At 46.1% G+C, this 25,066-nt stretch overlaps 1 protein-coding gene across 1 annotated transcript in view; it reads right to left on the reverse strand.

The window, feature by feature from the left end:
• The window catches only part of LOC118387759 (poly [ADP-ribose] polymerase tankyrase-1-like), a 115,668-nt gene that overhangs the window by 8,119 nt on the left and 82,483 nt on the right, over positions 1-25,066 (reverse strand). Inside the window, exons 6-18 of the mRNA XM_035776445.2 lie at positions 13,603-13,697; positions 13,317-13,383; positions 12,679-12,865; positions 12,390-12,511; positions 12,192-12,283; positions 11,999-12,077; positions 8,471-8,642; positions 8,302-8,381; positions 7,673-7,818; positions 7,170-7,335; positions 5,473-5,692; positions 1,576-1,685; positions 199-387 (exon numbers count right to left, since the gene is read on the reverse strand). Coding sequence (XP_035632338.1) covers positions 199-387; positions 1,576-1,685; positions 5,473-5,692; positions 7,170-7,335; positions 7,673-7,818; positions 8,302-8,381; positions 8,471-8,642; positions 11,999-12,077; positions 12,192-12,283; positions 12,390-12,511; positions 12,679-12,865; positions 13,317-13,383; positions 13,603-13,697 — 1,725 coding nt within the window. The remainder of the gene's footprint in view (positions 1-198; positions 388-1,575; positions 1,686-5,472; positions 5,693-7,169; positions 7,336-7,672; positions 7,819-8,301; positions 8,382-8,470; positions 8,643-11,998; positions 12,078-12,191; positions 12,284-12,389; positions 12,512-12,678; positions 12,866-13,316; positions 13,384-13,602; positions 13,698-25,066) is intronic.

Raw genomic sequence — 25,066 nt, forward strand, 5'->3', positions numbered from 1 at the left:
ATTGATTTACACAGTAAACCATCTATCGCGTTCATCTGAAGGAAGGTCTTAATTGCCTAAAGTGAATTACTTCTTAATATCAGAACACGATGGAAATCCTAACAAGCTACGGTTGTGTATTCCAGAATTAAAGGGCAGAGTGACTTTGTGAGAGGCCATTTACCGGAGGTAATTCCACGTGTGTGTGCGTGTGTGTACCGTAGCCAGGTCCAGTGGCGTCTGTCCCTCCTGGTTCTTCATTGTAGGGTCAGCTCCGTGGGCCAATAACAGAGCACACAGCTGGGTCCGGCCTTTCTGAGCCGCCTCGTGGAGGGGGGTGAAGGCCCACTTATCTGTAGCGTTCACACACGTGTTGTGCTTGATCAGGAGAGCAGCTATATCCACGTGCTGCGGGAGAAACAACAGGGACAAATCAAATCTGAATGACCCGAAAGAAACAAATCCTTCAGTGAATGACGGAGTGAATCAGTTCAATGACTTAACTTAGTGAAAGAGAGAACTTAGAAACCCTATCAACGTCTGACGTTTTTCTAGTGTTCTGTGATCATCTCAGTGTTGAGCCGAGCCCACTGACATTTCATCATCACCACACACTGTCACGCACACCCACACAGTGGCCCTACGCAATATAGAAGGGACAGGCCCAGTCAAGGTCAGCCAAGGCCTGCCAGCAACCAGCTGACCCATGGGCCTAAGGAGCACACACTCCACACCTACACAATGGAAGTCAGAGTAGCACACAGGCAGATAGTTGTGCAGCAGGAGCAGTTCTCGGGTCCCATGCCAAGGGTAGCAGGCGCTGGACTGGACTGAGAGCCATCTCATAACCCAGGGCTGTTACGTAAAACAGACTGCTCCGAGCTTCCTGCTTGGGCCTAATCATGTCACCAGGCCCTTACACATTACTATTGGACTAAATGGCATAAAGAACACAAACATCGGCCATTTGGACTGCCTATTAGCTTAACAAATGGCCACGTTTCCCCATCTGTGTCGTCGCAATGGTCAGAGCTGTCCCTGAGAATGAGTTTGATTTAGGGTGGGAGAAGGGCTGGTTGTGGCTTGTCCCTGAGAATGCGTTTGATTTAGGGTGGCAGAGGGTTTGGTTATGGCTTGGACATTTATTTTGCTTGTTTGATTTAGACCGAGATTGTGTTTCCTGTCAGTGCTGCTGTGCTCTCTCTCTCTCTGTGACCACTCTCCGTATCATCTCCATATCAGCCAGTGTTCACAACGCGCCTCCCTCAATGGGCCACGGCAGTGCTTCCCTACTAAATGAATGATGAAACGCAGTGTTGTATGAAAAGTTGATGAGATTCTTCGGCCTTGGAGGGACCTCTACAGCACAACATTTACACGCCCGACACAATGTGTCACACTCAGGAACACAACAGAGTGTTTGGTATAAGCAGGGAGCACAGAGAGGCCGTGTGGGGGAACAGGACTAGAGAGGAGCTCTGATTGGCTCAGTAAATGTCATTGGCACACTGGTGTTCATAAGTAATAGTCCACTTTTTGGGCTGTGCTCCATGGATTGGAGAAGGGGGGGGTGAGATGATGGATTATGGCACTCACCCCGTAAGAGGCAGCGTTGTGGAGGGGGATGAGGCCCCCCTTGTCCTGGGCGTTGACATCAGCTCCATGCGCCAGCAGGTACTCTGCTACCTCCAGGTTATTGTAGCCAGCTGGTGGGGGACACAATGGATTAATGCAGACACCGAAATGTGCTCATATGTATTGCCATGAATGCCTCATTTGGTTAGCCAAAACTTTTCAGAGACCTTTGCGAGGAAAAGGGTGCAACTTGGATTACTCTTGCACCATGGGGCTCAGTGTTCCATCTGACACTGGTATCTCAATCCCTCTCTCCCTTGCTCTTTCTCTCTTCCTCTCTCTCCGTAGCTCTCTCTCTCTCCTTCTCAGTATTCTTTCAAGGTCTCAAACGAGCTCAGCTTCAAAGGAGAAGTGACCCTATACCACTGCAGCAATTTATGGTGTGAGAAATTGAACAGAAATCCAGAAATCGGTTCCGCAGCGGTGTGTTGGAGGCACGGTGAGCACACTGTTCCCTCTAGTTGACTCCCCTCCAGGACCCAGTCTAATTAACACTCATTATTAGCTGCAGCCCGATGCCGATCCACACACGGCTCTGGGCGTGTGCGTCGCTTACACTCTCAGACTCTCTCACTGCTACTTTAATGAGGAGACCGCTAATCAAAGTCATTCTCATAGATTAGGTCTCTCGCTCCTCTCAGCTCTTCACGGTTGTGAACATGAGGGGGGGAGATGTCTGCTTGGCACACACATACACACACACACATCTTACACTATTAAACACACACATCTATCCCAGCAGCAGGGTGTTTGGACTTAATGTTCTGCTGGGGGAGATAATTGAGCTGCCGTGTTATGGAGACTAAAGACCTCCGAAACCTCCACTGCAGCACGGACCTCTAGTTAGCAGAATGGAAGTGAATGATAGACTAGAGACACTAAGTTTAAGTGGTAGTATTGCATGTAAATGTAATTAAACGGTTGAATCACCACACACACACACAATCTTCATTTCCGCCGCGCGGTCGAAAGTTGCTAATTTAACTGTGAAATCAAGCTGCGGTAGAAAGTGGGTGAGCGCATGAAACGAGAGGCGTCTGTCCTGATCATCCGCCACCTAGAGAGAGGCCATACTGTAGTAAACACATGGTGTGGTGTGAGGTTTGTGTCAGGTCAGCCGTTGACTGTTGTCCCAGCCCAGGTCCATTCCCGGTTGCCTCCTGTGACTGTTTGTTCACCCTCACCCATCTGTTGTCCCCCCTCCACTGAGCCACGGCCTTCCACGGGCACAGGGAGGGCAGACTTATCCAACAGCCTTGGCCATCTGGCTACACACACTCATGACCATTCGGACCTACAGTGGGGCAAAAAAGTATTTAGTCAGCCACCAATTGTGCAAGTTCTCCCGCTTAAAAAGATGAGAGGCCTGTAATTTTTATCATAGGTACACTTCAACTATGACAGACAAAATTAGAAAAAAAATCCAGAAAATCACATTGTAGGTTTTTTAATTAATTTATTTGCAAATTATGGTGTAAAATAACTATTTGTCACCTACAAACAAGCACGATTTCTGGCTCTCACAGACCTGTAACTTCTTCTTTAAGAGGCTCCTCTGTCCTCCACTCGTTACCTGTATTAATGGCACCTGTTTGAACTTGTTATCAGTATAAAAGACACCTGTCCACAACCTCAAACAGTCACACTCCAAACTCCACTATGGCCAAGACCAAAGAGCTGTCAAAGGACACCAGAAACAAAATTGTAGACCTGCACCAGGCTGGGAAGACTGAATCTGCTATAGGTAAGCAGCTTGGTTTGAAGAAATCAACTGTGGGAGCAATTATTAGGAAATGGAAGACATACAAGGCCACTGATAATCTCCCTCGATCTGGGGCTCCACGCAAGATCTCACCCCGTGGGGTCAATATGATCACAAGAATGGTGAGCAAAAATCCCAGAACCACACGGGGGGATCAAGTGAATGACCTGCAGAGAGCTGGGACTAAAGTAACAAAGCCTACCATCAGTAACACACTACGCCGCCAGGGACTCAAATCCTGCAGTGCCAGACGTGTCCCCCTGCTTAAGCCAGTACATGTCCAGGCCCGTCTGAAGTTTGCTAGAGAGCATTTGGATGATCCAGAAGAAGATTGGGAGAATGTCATATGGTCAGATGAAACCAAAATATAACTTTTTGGTAAAAACTCAACTCGTCGTGTTTGGAGGACAAAGAATGCTGAGTTGCATCCAAAGAACACCATGCCTACTGTGAAGCATGGGGGTGGAAACATCATGCTTTGGGGCTGTTTTTCTGCAAAGGGACCAGGACGACTGGTCCGTGTAAATGAAAGAATGAATGTATCGTGAGATTTTGAGTGAAAACCTCCTTCCATCAGCAAGGGCATTGAAGATTAAACGTGGCTGGGTCTTTCAGCATGACAATGATCCCAAACACACCACCCGGGCAGCGAAGGAATGGCTTCGTAAGAAGCATTTCAAGGTCCTGGAGTGGCCTAGCCAGTCTCCAGATCTCAACCCCATAGAAAATCTTTGGAGGGAGTTGAAAGTCCACGTTGCCCAGCAACAGCCCCAAAACATCACTGCTCTAGAGGAGATCTGCATGGAGGAATGGGCCAAAATACCAGCAACAGTGTGTGAAAACCTTGTGAAGACTTACAGAAAACGCTTGACCTCTGTCATTGCCAACAAAGGGTATATAACAAAGTATTGAGATAAACTTTTGTTATTGACCAAATACTTGTTTTCCACCATAATTTGCAAATAAATTCATCAAAAATCCTACAATGTCTGTCATAGATGAAGTGTACCTATGATGAAAATTACAGGCCTCTCTCATCTTTTTAAGTGGGAGAACTTGCACAATTGGTGGCTGACTAAATACTTTTTTGCCCCACTGTATATACACACACACTGCGGGAATCTAGAACGCCACTTACGGCTGGATTGAAAATACAGTGGCTTCCAGGCTTCCATGAGGTCACACTTGACGTGGTATGGCATGTGACTGCTGCAGTGGATGGGAGCTGTCTTATTGGCCCGTGACCATTTTGTGTGTGTGTGTGTTTTTTTTACGCTGATCTTAACATATCTGCCATCATTTCACCGTGTATTTTTTCCATGTGTCACAATTTGTACGTTTTATCTTTAACGGCGCATTGTGGGAAAAGGACCCGTCAGCAAGCATTTCACCGTTAGTCTACACTTGTTTTTTACGAAGCATGGGCCAAATAAACATTTGATTTGATTAAGCTATTCATCAAATCTGGCCCTTTTGACAAGTATAACAGCCATTGATAATTGTTAACAGAAGTTCAGTAACAGACGTCCAACTACATTTACATTTTTACATTTAAGTCATTTAGCAGACGCTCTTATCCAGAGCGACTTACAAATTGGTGCATTCACCTTATGACATCCAGTGGAACAGCCACTTTACAATAGTGCATCTAAATCTTTTAAGGGGGGTGAGAAGGATTACTTTATCCTATCCTAGGTATTCCTTAAAGAGGTGGGGTTTCAGGTGTCTCCGGAAGGTGGTGATTGACTCCGCTGTCCTGGCGTCGTGAGGGAGTTTGTTCCACCATTGGGGAGCCAGAGCAGTGAACAGTTTTGACTGGGCTGAGCGGGAACTGTACTTCCTCAGTGGTAGGGAGGCGAGCAGGCCAGAGGTGGATGAACGCAGTGCCCTTGTTTGGGTGTAGGGCCTGATCAGAGCCTGGAGGTACTGAGGTGCCGTTCCCCTCACAGCTCCGTAGGCAAGCACCATGGTCTTGTAGCGGATGCGAGCTTCAACTGGAAGCCAGTGGAGAGAGCGGAGGAGCGGGGTGACGTGAGAGAACTAGACAACTAGATGGGTCTATGTGCCCCTGGCTATGTCTTGGTGGCCAGTCTTACCTGCAAGGTGCAGGGGGGTGGAGTTGCGTCCCTGGGTGTCTCTACAGTTGATGTTCTCTGGGCTGCAGAGTTTCTGGACGCGGGCCAGACAGCCCTTCTTTGCAGCGTCCAGCAGGGCAGCGTCTCCTCTCAGCAGGTCCTGGATGTCCGTGTCCCCATCCTTCACCATGTCCAGCGGAGTGTTGCCGTCACGGTTCTTCTTGGTCGGGTCCGCCCCATGCTGAGGGAACCAGCAGAGCAGAGAGACTTGTCATGGATTGCTAAGGAAAAGCACTGAATATACACTCTTTCTCTATGTATTTGAACTGTGATGCTACATTTTTACATTTGGCTCTATACTCCAGCATTTTGGATTTGAGATCAAATGGATTTGAGATCAAATCAAAAGTTCCTTTTGGGGGAAGAAAACATAACTCCAAACAAATGCAAATGAATCCAACAAGTTTGTGGAGTCGCAAGCTTGATGTGATCATTGGGTTATAGGAATATGGGACCCAATGCTAAACCTTTGGACTACTTTAATACCCTGTAAAGGGAATTTGTCATAATAACTATGACATATTCGAATAGGCAGACAAGATACATAAAGTGCTTTCATTTCTAAACGGTGAAACAGTTATGTATGAATATACCCTCAAATAGAAAGTGACATGCTGTACTGTCGCGTTATATGAAACATTTGATCTCAAATCCAAAAAGCAGGAGTATAGAGCAACCTTTGTTATTTTAGCTTCACTGTCCAAATAGATACGGAAGGAAGTATGCCTCTTGACTGCTGCAGTTAGGCACAGTTAGATGTTTGGGTGATGGGCGAAACTAAACAAACCAGCTCTCTTTAGATAGAAATTGTCACAGTTGTTGATTGAGGTGACGGAGTCATTTCTTATCATGTGCATCAAGTTCAATGCAACACTTGTCCCTCTAACCATGAGGTGGGAAGTAACACGTTCCAGCAGCTCTTGGCGTTCTTATAAGATAACGCTACCAAAAATAACTCCCCAGCTCACTGCTCAGACGCATATGTTTCTGACGTCCTTATGATTTTAGAACTCACATTAATTGGGAACAGCTTAACCCTAATGATGAACAAAACCATAAAAAAAGGTGCTTACACACGGGCCCCGGTAAATGGCAACTGAAACAAAAGAAGATCCGCCTACCGTGTGTAGAGACCAGTGTCCCGGTTGTTGTCTGCTCAAATGTTGTCAATAAAACATTGCTTGATTGGCTGACAAGATGAACTCTGCTAATTGGTCAACCACGCCCGGTGGCCGCTCAAGACATCGGCCAATTTCATCTTACGGGCGCTCGAGCCAGTGGCACCGCTCATGGGAGCAAGTGCAACACATTGCGCCGCTTGCAAAACTTCTTGTGTTTTGCCGCCCTACCCCCATTGTAGTCTATGAGACCTTTGCCGATCACCGCGGCCAGTCTCTAAAGCGCTAAATCTAATTTTAAAAAAGCCCATAAAACACAAGTGGTGTTCCTGTCTGCTATTCAGCCATAATAAACAGTGTAACTACCACTGGGCTTTATCATGTGGTAAAATTCTAATACTGAAGCGTTATGACTTTCTACAGTACATCTCTGTAAAAAAGGGCTTAAAACAGGGAGGGAGACAGAGAAAGGTTGAGAAAGCGTGTGACAGTCTGCAGAGACTGAGGGGACTGACTAACTCGGTTTTAGACAGGACATACCTTGAGGAGCAGCTTGCAGATCTCATATTTGCCCTTGGCTGCAGCCTCGTGGAGAGGGGTGAACTTCCACAGGTCTGCTACGTTCACCGACGCCCCGTGTCTCACCAGCAACTCAGCCACCTCGTAGTGACCGTAGGAGCAGGCATTGTGCAGGGGCACCAGACCTCTGCACAGAGAGGGGGAGGGAGGGAGAGAGGATAGAAAGTGATAGAGGGAGAAAAAGGGAGAGAGCAAAGGGAGACACAGCGGAGGGGGGGTTAGAAAGTGATGAGCGTCTACCTACTCTGAAATGTCTTGGGTCTAATATAAGAGACATAGCCTGAGGAAACACAACAGAGCGATAACATCTTTGATCTAGATTCTATATCATCTGGGGGAGTGGTGGAGCGGAGAAGATGAAATCACTGCCCAGACAGAAGGTGATAGATAGACAGACATATAGATTCCTGAGCAAACAAGATGGCTACCGAAAGAAAACTAGCCAGCCAGCCAGAAAGACTCACCCCTTGTCTTTAGCGTGGACGTCGGCCCCGTGATGCAGCAGGTACTCCACCACCGCCACACGGTTGTAGCCAGCGGCGAAGTGCAGCGGCGTGGAGTGACGACCCTCCAGGTCCCGACAATTTACATTCTGTGGAGAGCACAACGACTGCAAGGAGAGAATCAGTTTACATTCTGACAGTCGCACAGGAAGTCTGCAGAGAGCATGGTCACACACGCGTGGGAAGTGCACACACACAGAGAGGGGGAGAGAGAAGCAGTCTAAAGAGTGACACACTCAACATTCTGACAGCAGCTCAAGCTGTCTGCAGGCAGAATGAGAGTATTAGTGTGAGCTGTGAGACCAAAGCCTAGTTCAGATCAAACCGGCGAAAGCAGCCGTGATGAAACTGGCAAGTTTTCAAAAACATTCTCAGAATATCTTGAGCTGAAGGCGACGCAGTCCAGTGAGTTCATACACCAGAACATGGAGTAGCAGAAAATCAAATAACAGTTTCCATATCAACGGGTCCTGGGCATGTCATGTAAACTTGCTTATTAGCCTTCTTTTTTTCCTGTGAGTCAACTCGTTATACATACCTATAGTAGGGACACACACACATACACACACCGACTTAAATGAGAATCTTACCTTTACAGTGTCCATGTCTCCAGCTTTAGCTGCCTCCAGGAGACGATAGTCTACGTCAGAGTTCCTCACTGGTACATTTTCTGGGGGAGAGAGAGAAGTACAACGTCACAGTATCACCAACCAGTGTCTTAGAGTAACACACACACACACACCCTCTCGCTCTCCGTACCATCGAGTATCTGCTGCACGGCCTCGTTGCCCATCTGTGAGGCGGTGAAGCCCTGCAGTGAGAGGATGGAGGCGTCTGCTCCGTAGCTCAGCAACAGCCTGCAGGTCTGGAGGTGTCCCGCCATTGCAGCACGGTGCAGGGCTGTCTGCCCCAAGGTGTCCAGGGCATTCATCTGAGAGAGGGAGGGAGAAAGGGAGGGAGAGCAGAAAAGAGTGAGGAGATGAGAGGGAGAGGAGTTGAGAGTTGTGGGGATTGAGCTGTGCAACTAAATTCACGCATTTTGAAATGAACACAAACAATAATTAATCAGCCGAGCCCACGGGCTGCTGGAGCTCTTCAGAGACTATCAGCACCGAGCAGGAACTGGGAGAGATAGTGTGTGTGTGTGTGTGTGTGTGTGTGTGTGTGTGTGTGTGTGTGTGTGTGTGTGTGTGTGTGTGTGTGTGTGTGTGTGTGTGTGTGTGTGTGTGTGTGTGGGATGTCAACTGCATATGTACGTGTATAAATGTATGCTCGTCTCACTGTACAATTGTGTACCAGAGCCGAGCGTTTCAAGTCTGAGATGACTTCCTGCCTGACTTTTATTTATTCTGCCCTGTCTTCGTTTCCCTTAGCTGCTGGGATATTCTCATTTCGATTTATTACTGATTGTACAACTCCAAATGAAAGGGGAGGCTCTGCTTAGAACATACTCACACCACAGCGCTGCTCCCCACAGACCCACTGATCAGAGCACAGCAGCAAAACTCCAATACCAGGCGCTGCTCGACTTTACTTGTTAACCCTGCCTTCTCATGGGAATTGGCCTCTTTGAATAGGGCCAAATTGAAATGCTTCTAACAAAATAAACATGAGAAGCATAATCATGGTAGAAATTGAAGAGAGATGACGGGGAAATGATCAGACCAAAAGGCGAGGACAACAGAACTCATTTGACATTTTACTGTACTTTTCGCAGCATTTGTTGTGAAATCTGAAAGGCCTCTGGATATATTCAGTAAGACTAGAACGATATTCATAGAAAATGTGGGGTAGGTTCAACATAAAAGACCAAAAATGAAAGGGTTTGAGTGAGAGGTCTCACTGGTGTCTCCAAGTGGTCACACACATCTCCAAAGTAGGCACAGCTCCCAAGTCATTCCAGTGCACTTTTCTGACTCAAAGAAGAGCGCCTTTAATTATAAAAGGTGCTTTCTTGAGCTCCCCTAGCTGTGCCATTGAGGAACTAGAGCAAGGACATCCGTATTGTTTTGTTTGGAACACAGCCCTGCATCCCCACCATCACTGAATCACTGTTGTTTTGTTTGGAACACAGCCCTGCATCCCCACCATCACTGAATCACTGTTGTTGTTGTTTTGTTTGGAACACAGCCCTGCATCCCCACCATCACTGAATCACTGTTGTTGTTTTGTTTGGAACACAGCCCTGCATCCCCACCATCACTGAATCACTGTTGTTGTTTTGTTTGGAACACAGCCCTGCATCCCCACCATCACTGAATCACTGTTGTTGTTTTGTTTGGAACACAGCCCTGCATCCCCACCATCACTGAATCACTGTTGATGTTTACGCAATCCAAGAACGGTCCATTATAAATCGCAATCTGGGTCGGATGGGTATAATTTGAACGCGTGTTCTATTGCCGGCATGACTAGCTAATTTAGAAAATACCATGTTACAGTGTCACGCTTTCGAAAGTTGGGCCCTGTACAATCGGCACTGCAGACAACGTGGATGGAACCATGGAATCCAGACATAAAAATGGAATGAAATAACTCAAAAAATGTATCAAACTCAATAGGAAATCAACTAAATGCATTGAACTTATAAGAAAACTCATTCATTTGGCCAAGTTAATCAAAAAGACATTAACAAAATGCATCAGTGAATTGTATTTTCCTGCAACTTCTGAAACGGCACGGGAATGGGCAGGTCTACACTTTGCGTAGCCGTTAGCGATGATGCTAATAATAACCTTTTGGTAGAGATGGAAAGGCTTTACCAAAAACCTTCTCAATTAAATGCTAACTACTTAGTAGCCTACTCCTACCTGGCAGAATGACATCATGATTATTTGCATTAATCCAGTGGCCATGTGTTATGCAAACTCAACAATCACATGAGCGCTTGGTTAGGCTGGTGTGCACTTGCTTTAAAAGGTTCAATTCACCCCAATGTTTTATGTATTTTTCCTAGACCTCAAAAGTGGTCTCCTGATGTGGTTTAAGCATTGATGTGGACTTAGAACACCAAATGTTTTTTTTTCTCTATAAATAAGTGTGATTTTGAGAGCAACAAATAAAACGGAAGAAATAAACACAGGGGGAAACAGAAAAAAATGAACGGAATAAACAGAATAAAAATGAAAGGTATTTTTTAGTGGCCTACACAACGTACTCCGGGGAAACGGTAGTAATTTTGGTGCACATAGAATAGAGTCATTAGCGCATTCAGGTGTGTTTTGGGCTACATTTCTTCACAGCATAGGCTAATTCTGTTCAGAGCAACACAGGTTTTGACATGTCATCCTTGTAACTGTACATCAAACATAGCGGTCATAAACATTGATACTGTAAATTACATGCACATTTGGAGTCAGAGACCCTGTAACATGTATAGCATGTTACTGCGCAGCCAATGCTTTCTAATACAGGCACTTAAAAGTGATCAAATCTTCCATTAACACACCGTATACCGGCAGCGAGTTTAAAAGGCTGCCTGCTCTGCTCAGGGAAGTGCTGCAGTTTACCTTTCGATGTCTGTTCCATCTGTCATGCTCCCTAACCAGCTAAGTAGTGCTGGGCCTCTGTGGGGGGGGATAGCTACCTCCCCTTATAACTATGAATAAGACAAGCCCAGACATGACAGTTAAAATACCACTGTTTGGAGGCTTCTCTTCTCTGGATAGATACTCAACTGTCAAAAGCACCCAGGAGCCTTTCTCTCATGTCCGTCTCTGACGTCTTTCTTTAGAAAGTCATATAAAAACACAACTCACACTATTGAGAGAATTCCATTGAGGGAAGCTATCAAGAGGATTCTCTTTAGTGGCTGTCTGGCTTTGAAACATTGTGGAACTGGTGCACGTCTTTCACTAGGTCTGCATGAGGGAAGGACCGCCTGTGAAGGTGAGGACGGGCTCTTCAGGGGGGGGCTGGCAGGCTCTGAACACTCCATCCATCTGCTCATTCTTATCTGATGGAGCTCTCAGAAGCAGGCAGTTGATCGGCCAGGAGGACAGTCTTTCCCCCCAGTCCGTCCTGTCGTTGGTCTCAATAATACTATAAATGACTGAGCTCTAAAACAAGTGGTAACTTCAGACCCACCCGGACACTGAGGAGACAGATCTCAGCCTTTTTTTTGTTAGAAAAACATCCCGTCTCACAGGGTCTGGGTTCACTCAAACGGCTGCAGATTTACACTCCGATTAAGTATTTTCCATTGTACTTGTCCCTTTTGCTGATACAAGCAGCAAGACCATTAGAGAGCATGGCAGAAGGGATGGACGGGTGAGGTGAACACTGTACCTTTGCTCCATGTTTCTGCAACACCTCCATGATGTCATTGTGGGCCCTCTCAGCAGCCACGTGTAGGGGGGTCATGAAGCTGCAGAGACAGACAGACGCACACAGGGTTGGGTCAACATCGTCATGATATAGCAGTGGTTAGAGGATCGCTTTAGAGGTCAGACAGAGTTCAGTTAAACAGGAAGAGACTCACTCCTTGTTCTTCTCGTTGACGTTGGCACCTTTACGTAACAGCAGCTCTGTGATCTGCTTCCGCTTGGGGTGAGGAGAGGCCACTGAACAGTGCTGCAACACAAGAGGAGGAGTCCATTTAACACTGTGTGGTGTGTGTGTGTGTGTGTGTGTGTGTGTGTGTGTGTGTGTGTGTGTGTGTGTGTGTAGTGTGCCTCACCAGTGCCGTCTCGTGTGTCTGTGGGTGTTTGAAGTTGATGATCTCCAGAGCGAGGGACTTCTTGGCCTTGGCCACGTCTGCTTCCCGCGCAGCCTGGAGCAGAGAGTGCCCCTTAAACTCATCTACACAACACACACAGGGGGGAAACCATGTCATCACTTACACACACGCCATAAGACTTCCATTATTCTCCCAAGTCGTCAAAGGGGGAAACTATTTCAGCATGTGAGTGCATAGGAGAGTCTATAGGTCAGTGTGTGAGTGTCAGTAAGTAGATGTCTTTTCTCACAGGTGAGTCTCTCTTTGAGCTCTGGGGTGGGGGCCATGTCCACAGCACTCTTCCCGTGACAGTTGACCAGGGTGGGGTCAGCCCCGTGGCTCAGCAGCAGAGAACACACCTCCACGCGGTTCTTCGAGGCAGCCTCGTGGAGCGGGGTGAACTGCCACAGGTCCATGGCGTTCACACACGCTCCATGCTAACAGGAAACAGAGAGGGCCGTTACACATCGTACACATGGTGAAGGAAATAAAGTGGCAGACATGTTTCTGAAAAACTATGTTTTGAACGGGTTCAATAAGAGCAAAGAAAAACGGCGTATTAAGGTGTGAACACGACCCAGGCGTTGGGTGTCTGACATGAAACGTGAGATAAGTGACGATGGCTTCCCTTAGACATGCCAGTCAGTCCGGACACTTCATCTCAAAGACAAAGTGAATAGAGAATGAAGTCCGAGTCGGTCTGTCTCCCGTCGAAGGAGGAGAAGCCGGTCAGGCTTCTCAGCCTGTGACAAACCCCTCTGAAAACACCTGACAATAACTGCTTCCTCAGGGACCTCTATCTCTACCCAGAGCTAAAGGATTCTCACTTCCATAGCCGCCACGTAACAAGCATACCAGCACACAAAAAAGCAAAATAGAGTTTCTAACCTTCAGCAGCAGCTCTGTGACTTCGTAGTGACCATAGGAACATGCATTGTGGAGAGGTACCAGACCACTGAGGGAGAAAGGAACACAGACAGCATTAGGACATTACAGGGACAGAGCCTTTATATCTCTGTGCAATTAGAAACTAAGTTAATTAGGTAAGGAGGTCGAATGAAGTGTCTCAGCAACGTGTGAACTTCAACATTCCAGAAACATTATTGGGGGGGACGGACGGACACTCCAACACGACACTCACCCTAAAGCGCATGCAAACAACAAACACACTTACCCTTTGTCCTTAGCATGTACGTCTGCACCGTGCTGTAGTAGGAGCTGGACTATTCTGACCCGGTTGTACCCTGCAGCCAGGTGGAGAGGGGTGGACTACAGGGGAGAGAGACAGAGAGAGACAGAGACAGAGAGACAGAGAGACAGAGAGAGAGAGAGACAGAGAGACAGAGAGAGAGAGACAGAGAGAGAGAGAGAGAGAGAGAGAGAGAGAGAGAGAGAATGATCAGAACAAGACAAGGACATCTGAGAGTACACTTTCTAAACCACAGAAAATACCTCCTACTGGGCAGGAGCACGATGCGCATTACAGCACCTAAAGCACGATAACAATGCACCTTAGTGCTAGCCTATGAGCGTGTCTGTCTGGGGAGAGAAGTTGATGTGAGGTCCCAAAGAGGGAGGAGAGGACTCAGGATGGAATGTTTATCCGGAGGTCAGAGTTCGCGGAAACAGAAGCGCAATTAACTCTGAACCGGAGTCGGCAACATAAAGAGCTGATCTGGGAGGACAATATTCTTTAGGTCACTATAGTTAATGCTTTATATCAGGTGAAAACCTGGTGGGCTAGCCTGGGCTATAGTGTGACTGCTTTTATATCTTAACTTATCTTAACTTATCTCTGTGTGTGTGTGTGTAACCTAAATGAAGTGCATCTCATCTCACAGATTCTGTCCTCCCACTGAATCGTCAAATAGATTACTTCACCTCATTGAAAACAATTAGTGCAATTAGGAAACTGCAGATTCAAGCTGGATCAAAAATGTGAATCAATGTCTTCCTTCAGAGCAGCCATGTGAAAGCCTCTCTCAGCTGTTTCAGCCTTGAGCAGAATGCTCTACGCTGCTGAGTCAACAGCCAAGTAGGGAAGCGCTAGAACAATGGCTGCTTTAACAACACAGGGAACACATTGATTTGCATGTTTTGTTGTGGACTGTCCTACAGCTGTGAGTCCAGTAAGTTGTGGAAATGACTTAGCGACGTTTGTTGCGAAGAGGCAGTGGCAAGACAACACAGACAAAACAACAACCTGAAGGAGGAACCCAAAGGAAAAGGCAGCATCAAGGTCGTTCCATCAACAGAACAAAGAGATGAGCAGCGTAGCATCAACGTCATTCACAGAGACAGGAGTTAGCCTAGCGCCCGTGCATTGAGTGGGTATCAGAGACAAAATAAATGGTAACATCCAGACAGTGAATAAACAGAAAGCAGGAAAAAGAGAGGACCCCATCCCCCTTCATATATACTTTCTAGGTGAGGAACAAGTATGTGACTGGAGAATAGTGAACCAAATAAAGAGAAAATGTGCCAATGAGGCGTGCACAACAACAAACACTGACAATTTGTCATTGTTTCCTGCATTCCACTAATTACACAATTAAGGAACTGTGTAAATTGTCTACCCATAGATCATTTACAACTCTTATTTGGTCTGGACAATATTACCAAGATGCAAGAAACAAGCTTTCATCACGTGCACATGATAAAAACAACAGCAAAGTAGACAACAAACCGAGTCAAGAACGATATTCAAATGTGTGATTCAAGCTATGGAATGGGCAGGGTGTCACAGTAAGGCATTACAGTAGCAGTTGCAGACAGGGGAGGGGAAGTAAGGTGGAATCAGGAACACCTCTTAGAGATGGTTCGTATCCCAGGGTTCTTTATCCTGCCCCAAACTCACCTCCACCGCAAATCATAACCTTAACCCAGGACACAGCAGGAGCATTGGTGGGTGGATGAAATATGACCAACAAAAAGGCCAAGGTTCCAATGTGCACAAGAGGCATCTTAACTGATAAAACCATAATCCAAGAACCCCAAACAGAAATCAAAAGGAGTGCATCATCTTACAGCTGTTTGAAAATAACTTACCAGCATTTTTTGGGTTGTTGACTGAGAGACAATGTCGGCAGAATCACAAATAAAACAAAACAAAAAAAAGGAAAACAAAAACAGAAAACACAAAAAATGATATGAAAGCATCATGTTGGTATTCCAAGCTGGTAGAAGTTCCGTAGAACCCATTTGATTCTTCCCTGTGTTTTCAGCTGTTCACTCGGCCTATGCTTTTATTATTCTTTGAACAAGTTGTGGAGAACCGCGTGACTGCACGAGAACTTTCAGGGACAGTTGGTCGGGTGGGAGGTGCAGGTGACAGGCATTAGCAACCATAACATTTACAGGACATTTGAACAGAATCTGGAGGGAGGCGACAGGGCTGTTCATCATCCTGTCTTCTCTGTCCCCATCTGGCCACAGGAAGGGTTGGGCCTGGCGTCATGGGGCACCAGTCAGCCCTGTTCTGTTCCACCTCCAGATAGATAACGCTACATGAGCAGGCCTGGATGGGGCCACAGTGTCTCCTGACCCCTCCTGTCTCAGCCTCCAGTATTTATGCTGCAGTAGTTTATGTGTCGGGGGGCTAGGGTCAGTTTGTTATATCTGGAGTACTTCTCCTGTCCTATTCGGCATCCTGTGTGAATCTAAGCGTGCGTTCTCTAATTCTCTCCTTCTCTCTTTCTTTCTCTCTCTCGGAGGACCTGAGCCCAAGGACCATGCCCCAAGACTACCTGACATGATGACTCCTTGCTGTCCCCTGTCCACCTGGCCGTGCAGCTGCTCCAGTTTCAACTGTTCTGCCTTATTATTCGACCATGCTGGTCATTTATGAACATTTGAACATCTTGGCCATGTTCTGTTATAATCTCCACCCGGCACAGCCAGAAGAGGACTGGCCACCCCACATATGCTCTCTCTAATTCTCTCTTTCTTTCTCTCTGAGGACCTGAGCCCCCAGGACCATGCCCCAGGACTACCTGACATGATGACTCCTTGCTGTCCCCAGTCCACCTGACCGTGCTGCTGCTCCAGTTTCAACTGTTCTGCCTTATTATTATTCGACCATGCTGGTCATTTATGAACATTTGAACATCTTGGCCATGTTCTGTTATTATCTCCACCCGGCACAGCCAGAAGAGGACTGGCCACCCCACATATGCTCTCTCTAATTCTCTCTTTCTTTCTCTCTCTCTCTCTCTCTCTCTCAGAGGACCTGAGCCCTAGGACCATGCCCCAGGACTACCTAACATGATGACTCCTTGCTGTCCCCAGTCCACCTGACCGTGCTGCTGCTCCAGTTTCAACTGTTCTGCCTTATTATTATTCGACCATGCTGGTCATTTATGAACATTTGAACATCTTGGCCATGTTCTGTTATAATCTCCACCCGGCACAGCCAGAAGAGGACGGGCCACCCCACATAGCCTGGTTCCTCTCTAGGTTTCTTCCTAGGTTTTGGCCTTTCTAGGGAGTTTTTCCTAGCCACCGTGCTTCTACACCTGCATTGCTTGCTGTTTGGGGTTTTAGGCTGGGTTTCTGTACAGCACTTTGAGATATCAGCTGATGTACGAAGGGCTATATAAATACATTTGATTTGATTTGACTGGGAGGATGATTCAGCCAACACATGGCAGAGCAGAGCTGTTGTGTGTTATTTAGGACAGGATGCAATACTGGGCCTCTCCAATGTGACAGCTGTGAGTCATATGCTTTTATTTCTATGCTATTTAGCAGACACTTTTATCCAAAGCGATTTACAGCCATACTGTGGGTCTAAATACAAGACCGCTATAGAACCAAAAAAGCCATTGTAAGACTTCAGAACTAGCACCTCAGGAGAAACCAGTACCATGCACGTCTTGATTGCTGATTTTACAGTGAAAAAATAAACCACTGTACAGTACATTCAGAGGGCATACAGACCCTTTGACTTTTTCCACATTATGTGACGTTACAGCCATATTCTAAAATGTATTAAATCTTTTTTTTTATCCCTCAAATCGACACACAATACCCCGTAATGACAAAGCAAAAACAGGCATTTCTGAATATTAGCACATTTAAAAATATATATATGAAATATCACATTTACATAAGTATTCAGACCCTTCACTCATAACTTTGTTGAAGCACCTTTGGCAGCGATTACAGCCCCGAGTCTTCTTGGGTATGAAGCTACAAACTTGGCACACCTGCATTTGGGGAGTTTCTCCCGTTCTTCTCTGCAGATCCTCTCAAGCTCTGTCAGGTTGGAAGGGGAGTGTTGCTGCACAGCTATTTTCAGGTCTCTCCAGAGATGATATATCGGGTTCAAGTTCGGGCTCTGGCTGATCCACTCAAGGACATTCAGAGACTTGCCCCGAAGCCACTCCTGCGTTGTCTTGGCTGTGTGCTTAGGGCTGTTGTCCTGTTGGAAGGGGAACCTTCGCCCCAGTCTGAGGTCCTGAGCGCTCTGGAGCAGCTTTTCATCAAGGATCTCTATGTACTTTGCTCCGTTCATCTTTCCCTCAATCCTGACTAGTCTCCCCTGCCGCTGAAAAACATCTAATTCAGGCCAAGGAGTTCAATCGTGGTTTCATCAGACCAGAGAATCTTGTTTCTCATGATCAGAATCCTTTAGGTGCCTTTCGGTAAACCCCAAACGGGCTGTCATATGCCTTTTACTGATGAGTGGCTTCCGTCTGACCGCCTCTACCATAAACAGCTGATTGGTGGAGTGCTGCAGAGATGGTTGTCCTTCTGGAAGGTTCTCCCATCTCCACAGAGGAACTCTGGAGCTCTGTCAGAGTGACCATCGGGTTCTTGGTCACCTTCCTAACCTAGGCCCTTCTCACCCGATTGCTCAGTTTGCCTGAGCAGCCAGCTTAAAGAAGAGTCTTGGTGATTCCAAACTACTTCCATTTAAGAATGATGGAGGACACTTTTTTTGGGGACCTTCAAAGCTGCAGAATTATTTTGGAACCCATCCCCAGATCTGTGCCTCGATACAATCCTCTCGGAGCTCTACGGACAATTCCGTCTACCTCATGGCTTGGTTTTTGCTCCGACATGCACTGTCAACTGTGGAACCTTATATAGATAGGAGTGTGCCTTTCCAAATAATGTCCAATCAACAATTTACCACAGGTGGACTCCAATCCAGTTATAGAAACATCTCAAGGATGATCAACGAAAACAGGATGCATCTGAGCTCAATTATCGCATCTCATAGCAAAGGGTCTGAATACGTATGTAAATAAGGTATTTTCAGTTTTATTTATTTATTGAATGTCAATTTCTAAAAACCTGTTTTTGCTTCGTTAACGTGTGTATAGCGTGTGTAGATTGATCAGAGGGAGAGAACAATGTCATTGTAAAGTAACAAAATGTGGAAAAAGTCCAGGGGTCTGAATGCTTTCTGAATGCACCGTATATGCCCGACATAAAGCAAACCACAACATAAACACCAAAATACCTGCAAAAGGTCATTTTTTGTTTCCGTATTTTATATGCATCCCATACCACCGGCTAGACCAATGATAAGACTAGGCTATTTATCCCAGTTACATGCCACTATTCTCTAAAATGTTGATATGATTCACACACCATGCTGACAAAGAGCCTTCTTTCACTGCATTTTTCATTAACAGTTTTCCCTTGTCTGCCAGTCTGTTTTTATTAGGCTGTGTCTAACCCAGGAATATTGCAAATTCAATGCATCACAGGGCTGCATCACCATGGCGACAGTTGTAGCCGAGGTTGGGCTCAATCGCTTAGGCTCCGCCCGTCAATCTGTCAACCCGGAGGGGCGGGGATGAGGGGAGAGAGGGGGAGGTAGGGAGGAGGGCGAGTCAGTCTACTGATAGCTAGAGCATCCCACCGGCTTTATACAGTACAATCAAACACTGCAGCTCTAAAAAAACACTTAAGGACACAATAACAAACCCTGTTGTTAAAAATAACTAAGTACTGCTTCCGCTCTCTCCCCCTCTGCAATCGCTTACATGGCTCATTGACAAGACCGGGTAATGTTCCATCTGCTTTCAGACACAAAGCTGTTCACTGTTAAACAACTGACTGGAAATTATTACAATCCGGCCTCCACTTTCGAGAGTCATCATGACCTTCCAGACAGTCTAGTCAACTACTACACAACTCATTACCCTGTCCCCACCTCTAATAACGTACTGTCCCCGCGGATATGAAATCATACAACAGTTTTGATTTGGAACATGACGTACTGAAGTCATACAGATAGAGGAATTGCATGCTGGGGCATATTGTCTCGGAGGCCCGACGCGAAAACGTAGAGTTTTCATCTTCTAACCAAATCTTAAGTATTTGTAAGGGAACATCTGTGATGGAATAAAGCACTGTTTCATTTCCCGGTGGACATGGAGAGGGCAAGGCAAAGCTGAGCTGCTTGTCGGAGAGAATATGAGAGAGAGAGAGAGAGAGAGCGAGCGAATGAGTGAAAACGGATGTGGCAGGATTAACCTATTGTCTCCCAGCCCTTGGAGATATGTACTATAGTGAGTCAGATAAAGGGAGAGAGGGGGAGAAAGAGAGCAGGTTCAGGAGGGTGAAGTGTTAGAGTACATGTCTGTGTGTACTATATTGCATTGTTCTTTGAACTGTTACTTGGCAGTTAATGTAGCCCTCTTCATCTCCAATACACAATGAGTACAGATACATCCACACAATAATACAATTGTGAATAATCAGATTGATTTAATAGTTTGATTATATCAACGATTTCCCTAATAATCTTTTTTACATGGACACATATCAAATCATTTACGTGACGGGACTCTGAAATGGAGAAAATCGGTAATCCAAATAAACGTTCCACCAGAGCGACCATGTTATTTTTGTTGCGCATATTTGGTTCTGAGTTCGGACATACACAGTTTGTATGTGAAAACTATTTATATGATGCATACTTTCAGTTTCTCCAAACTCACTTCACTCGGACAAAAGGAAGCTGCTCGTGCGAAATACACTGCTATAAGACTGATTAAGGGGTTAACGTGTCCTAATAATTTGAATGATTGCTCAGAAAACCAGGTGTTTTAAATCAGTGTATGCTTACTCGATAATGAGCTTACGTCGATAACCCCAAAAATGTCTAAGAAACAAAATAAATGAGAATTTATCTTAAGCCTCTGTATTTCATAATTCTCCTTCGATTTGCAAGAGGCTGAATGTATCTCACCGGAGAAAGTATCCGGTGCGAGCGAAACAGCTCCACTCTGTCTCTGTATGTGTAGGCCATCTATCTGATGCTGTCTGGTCATAAAGACTGACATTGTTGCCGCCCATGGCATTAAATGCAAGGGAAGCCAGCGAGTATTTGGCCTCCCTTGATAACATTTTTAAAAAAGTATTAAATAATATCCAATCTGCATTGATGTAAACTGAGTAAGCGCAACTGTCAAGAGAAGCCAGTTTGGATTTGGCTTCACTCCTATCACATCACATCAAGAGAAATACGTCATTGACAAAAATAACTTGAATTGATGCATCTCGTTGTGTTGTTATCCCCTGGTGGCTGGCTAGCTAGCTAAAATCGTCCCTTTCCTAAATTAGCCATGGATGGAGATAAGGATTTGGACTTCTGGTTTTACTTAATTCTTCATACTGGCCAACGATTACAATGGCAATTCTGATCCAACCATAAATTCATCCATTGTGCCCCTGGTCTGAGAGGACGGAAGTTCAATATTTAGCTAGTAGAAGACTAATAGTAGTAGAAGGCTAATATTAACTATTTAACGTTGCCCATGAAAGGAAGTTAGGCTAGCGAGCAAGAATTTTGCCAGGTAGCCTAGAACAACAAATAAAAGTGTGTACTGTATGACAGTCATAGACCGTTTCGTCAACATGAATGAGAGGATGGCATTGGCGTTTCTCTACAGGTAGGGTGAGTCAACATGTTTATTCTACTTGCACGAACGCACACACAAATCAGAACCATGGTCAACCACATGATATTTAGCTAACGTTGATTGGACTTTTTGGTATGTTTAGTTGTCACTGTGGAGGCAGCTCCTGTTTTCTTTGCGTCAACTCTCCGTGGATCTAAATCAATAGTTGTTTAGTGGCCTGAAAATGTTGGAAACATTAACACCCTCTCACCATTCTGTAGGTCACGTAACGGTTTGTTACAAGCAATATGCGTCGTGGACTTCACCGGACAGAGGTTGCAAGGCATATGAACTAACATTATAGAGCAAACAAGGTAATCATCACTACACAAGGTGTAATTTGGCTTATTTTTGGTCTTGGCTTCCCCTGTGATTTTACCCACACACCGCTACTGCTTGTAGAGTCCATTCCCTGACCAATTAAGGCTCTTCTGAGTGCAACTCAATATAAGGAAAGTGTTCTGAATGTTTTGTACACTCAGTGTATATTCAGTCTTCAATTACACCAGAGATTGTATGACACACTATTCCATTAGACTAAACAGGGTCATAGCAGACTTCCAAACTTAGCTGGATAGCCAGTCGGTACTTTATGAAATCGGCACTAAGGTAAAATTGAATAAAATACATTGTGTTTTTAAAATCTAAAAGCAGACTGCCAGGCAACCCGAGCATATACAGAGTAGCAGGCAGGAGAGCGGCAGGGGTGGGAGTATGTCGCAAAGCTGTGATTCCTTCCTTTGCCATTACTTTCATCAGCTCCAGTCCTTTGTCCCATTTTCTCTCCTATTTCCTTAGCCCCCTCTCTCTCTCTTTTCACAGAATTGTAACCTGTAACCATGCCAACAGTGACTGCTAGCTGTCAGCTGTTGCCATGGCGGCAGTGCATGCTATAACTACCATAAAATTGGTAGAGTGTGAGGTTTGGCCGAGGCACTGCGCTTTCCTGAGCGAACCAACTTACAGAGAATCTCTCTCTCCGCTGAGATAACCATGCATCGACAGGCTTAACCCTGGGGACACACCACCAGCCAGGGAGGGAGGGAGGGTGACTTTGTCTTCATGTCCTGTTCCAGGGGATACGGTAGAGTAGACAGCCCGGTCCAAGGGGAGGCAGGCGAACACAAATGTTGGCAAACAGAGAGCGGAGGATAGCCCACTCTTTCCCTGGATCGATAATACATTAGGCCTCTCCACTCCCCTCCTCCGCCCTGCTGACGGCTAACTGCTGGGGGAGATATACGGCCCTGCCCCGGCCCCTATCCCAAGCCACTCTGTGGTAATGATGCATAACACAGCCCAGGTCCCGGGGGGGATGGGTGCCCTGCCCATTCTCCAGACATAAAGCAGCACACTACATGTACACCTCTGTGTCCTTCTGACCTCCATATATTCCAGGCTAGCGACTACGTAAACACAAACACCACCACCGTGCAGGTATCTTCCTGAAACCTTACAGCAGGCTATTTCTATTGGGTGCCCCTTTTCATGAGCCGATAGTTGACAAATGTTCAGAAAATGTACTTAATATTAAGCACATATTTAAACAGTCTGTTTTCCCATAGTACAGACAGTCTTTACACACCAAAATTGGGAGCCGTCTTAGCATGCTGCTTTCATCCAGAAATATGATGAACATCTTAACAAGCGCCTTTGATGGGGGCTACAGAGTGACTCCCTAATCGTTAGGTCTTTGATGTTGTAGTTAGCTGTGGCAGGCGCGTGGGTGGTACTTCACTGCCACCTTCTATTCCCATTACAGCTAGACTCAGACAAAACACAGAGTCAGGAAGGACAGCCGAGCAGGCGGCCTACATTTATATACGGTCAAAACATGGATCAAGAACATTTTAGAAATCACATACGCCATGCAACTGATCTTTCAAACCTTGAGGCGGCTGCGGCACGATAACGGTGAACGATCTAAACCACACGAGGCTCAAAAGAAGCTCAGAATCCCTGAGTAGCAAACTCACAAAAGCTGCTAGTGTTAATTGGGTTGAAAAGAAACACTCACCCAGCATTGGCCGCAGACTCTATTCCCAGTCCAATCCGAGCCCTCACACCAGCAATAGATCTTTTTTACGTTCGAGCCAGGCGATATTGTCAAGTAAATATTACCCCTGCCAACATGATAGCAGAGTGTAGGTGGACATTCTGCCAGTAGTTCTGATATAATCTTAATGGAATAACGTGTGTGTGTGTACAACGAGAGGCTAACAGTCAAGTCTATACACAGTAGCCTACACAGAAAGAACTGAGAAGGGTACAGTCTTCCCCTGGTACAGAGTACGCTAATTGGAAACTATGGGCCTAGAAAGCAGCTCAGTGAGATAAAGATGAAAGACTTTGTACAGTAGTGGTGTTACCAACTCAATATCTATGCCATGAACCACGAAAAAAAAAACACCACTACATTTGCCTGCCGGGCTGCTTTCGCAGATGGTTCAAACAAGCCAAAACACTCCATATATTAAGGACCCTGTCTCAGTTAGGTCCTGCAGCACATAACGCAACATTAGCCCTCTCTGTACCACACTCAGGCATCTATGCTGAAATTTGTTCCTAGGGGCACCGGTGCTCCTAAATTAAAATTCCAGGTAGCACAGTAAAATATTTAGGAGCATATGCGACCAAAATCGTAGCACTGTAGAGCCCTCTCTCACAGAACTAGTACGAATGAGGAATACATAAAAAGGAGAAAGAGGGGATAAAAAGAGGAGAAACCAGAAAGGTCAGTGAAACAATTGAGGGGGGACTCTCATGGCTGCACTGCACATGTGTGGTGGAGTAAGTGATTGGTTTTTCAGAAGGCATTTTGATAATGCTCTCCAGCGAGCTGCCGCATCGAGCCGTGCCGCGTTAATAACGTCCTGCACTCCTGAGCTCTCCATCATCTTCAGACCCACCCACGGAGTCTCTCTCGCACATACACACAAAATCGCACCCCTCTCTCTCGTACACACCACACACACACTGTTACTACAAACTTCCAAATGAAAGCTTCTGTTGGAGGCAGGATAGCGTAAAGAGGGCGGCTGGTGTTACAGAGACGCCTTTTCAAATGATGCTTTTGAAGAGTTGCTTCATTGCAGACCGAGTTAAGTGGCACACTCCTGTCAGCTTTGATGTGAATCACAGGCAGCAGTATGAATACCTGGCCGGTGTTTCGAATTCCTACTCCCTCCACAGGTATTGATGGTGGTTGTCACATTTGACGTTAAAACCGGCGACAGATTCAGGAGTGGGCATTCCAATCTGCATGAGCTGATGATCGTCATGCATTTGGGACGTCGGCTGCTCTTTCAGTTCACCACAAGGGAAAACAGCTGTCAACATCCAGCCACAAGCTTGACTCCCATCAGTATTCGTCACATTGCACAATGCACATTTGCACGTATGATCATTGAACCTGGCTGGCTATCAGTCCTCTCAGACGGGGAGGTAATGACGTGATCTTCCTCTCCATGACCCGTCTCTATGACCCAGCAGTGTTTTGGACTGCTCTGCTCTCTCCCCCGAAGGCTCTCGGAGTAAAACCTTTAATGCGTGGGTGGCTCAGGAAACGTACTTGGGCCTCCATATCCAGGACAAGGAAGCACAGAGGAGCATTAACTAGTAATACCGGAGCCTCGCTACAGCAGACTGGGTCAACACAATGGAGCTTACCTACCCATCTTGGCCTGACAGAGCCAGTAGCAGAACACTTACACTTAG

Source organism: Oncorhynchus keta, chromosome 9, assembly GCF_023373465.1.
Source record: "Oncorhynchus keta strain PuntledgeMale-10-30-2019 chromosome 9, Oket_V2, whole genome shotgun sequence".
Lineage (NCBI taxonomy): Eukaryota > Metazoa > Chordata > Actinopteri > Salmoniformes > Salmonidae > Oncorhynchus > Oncorhynchus keta.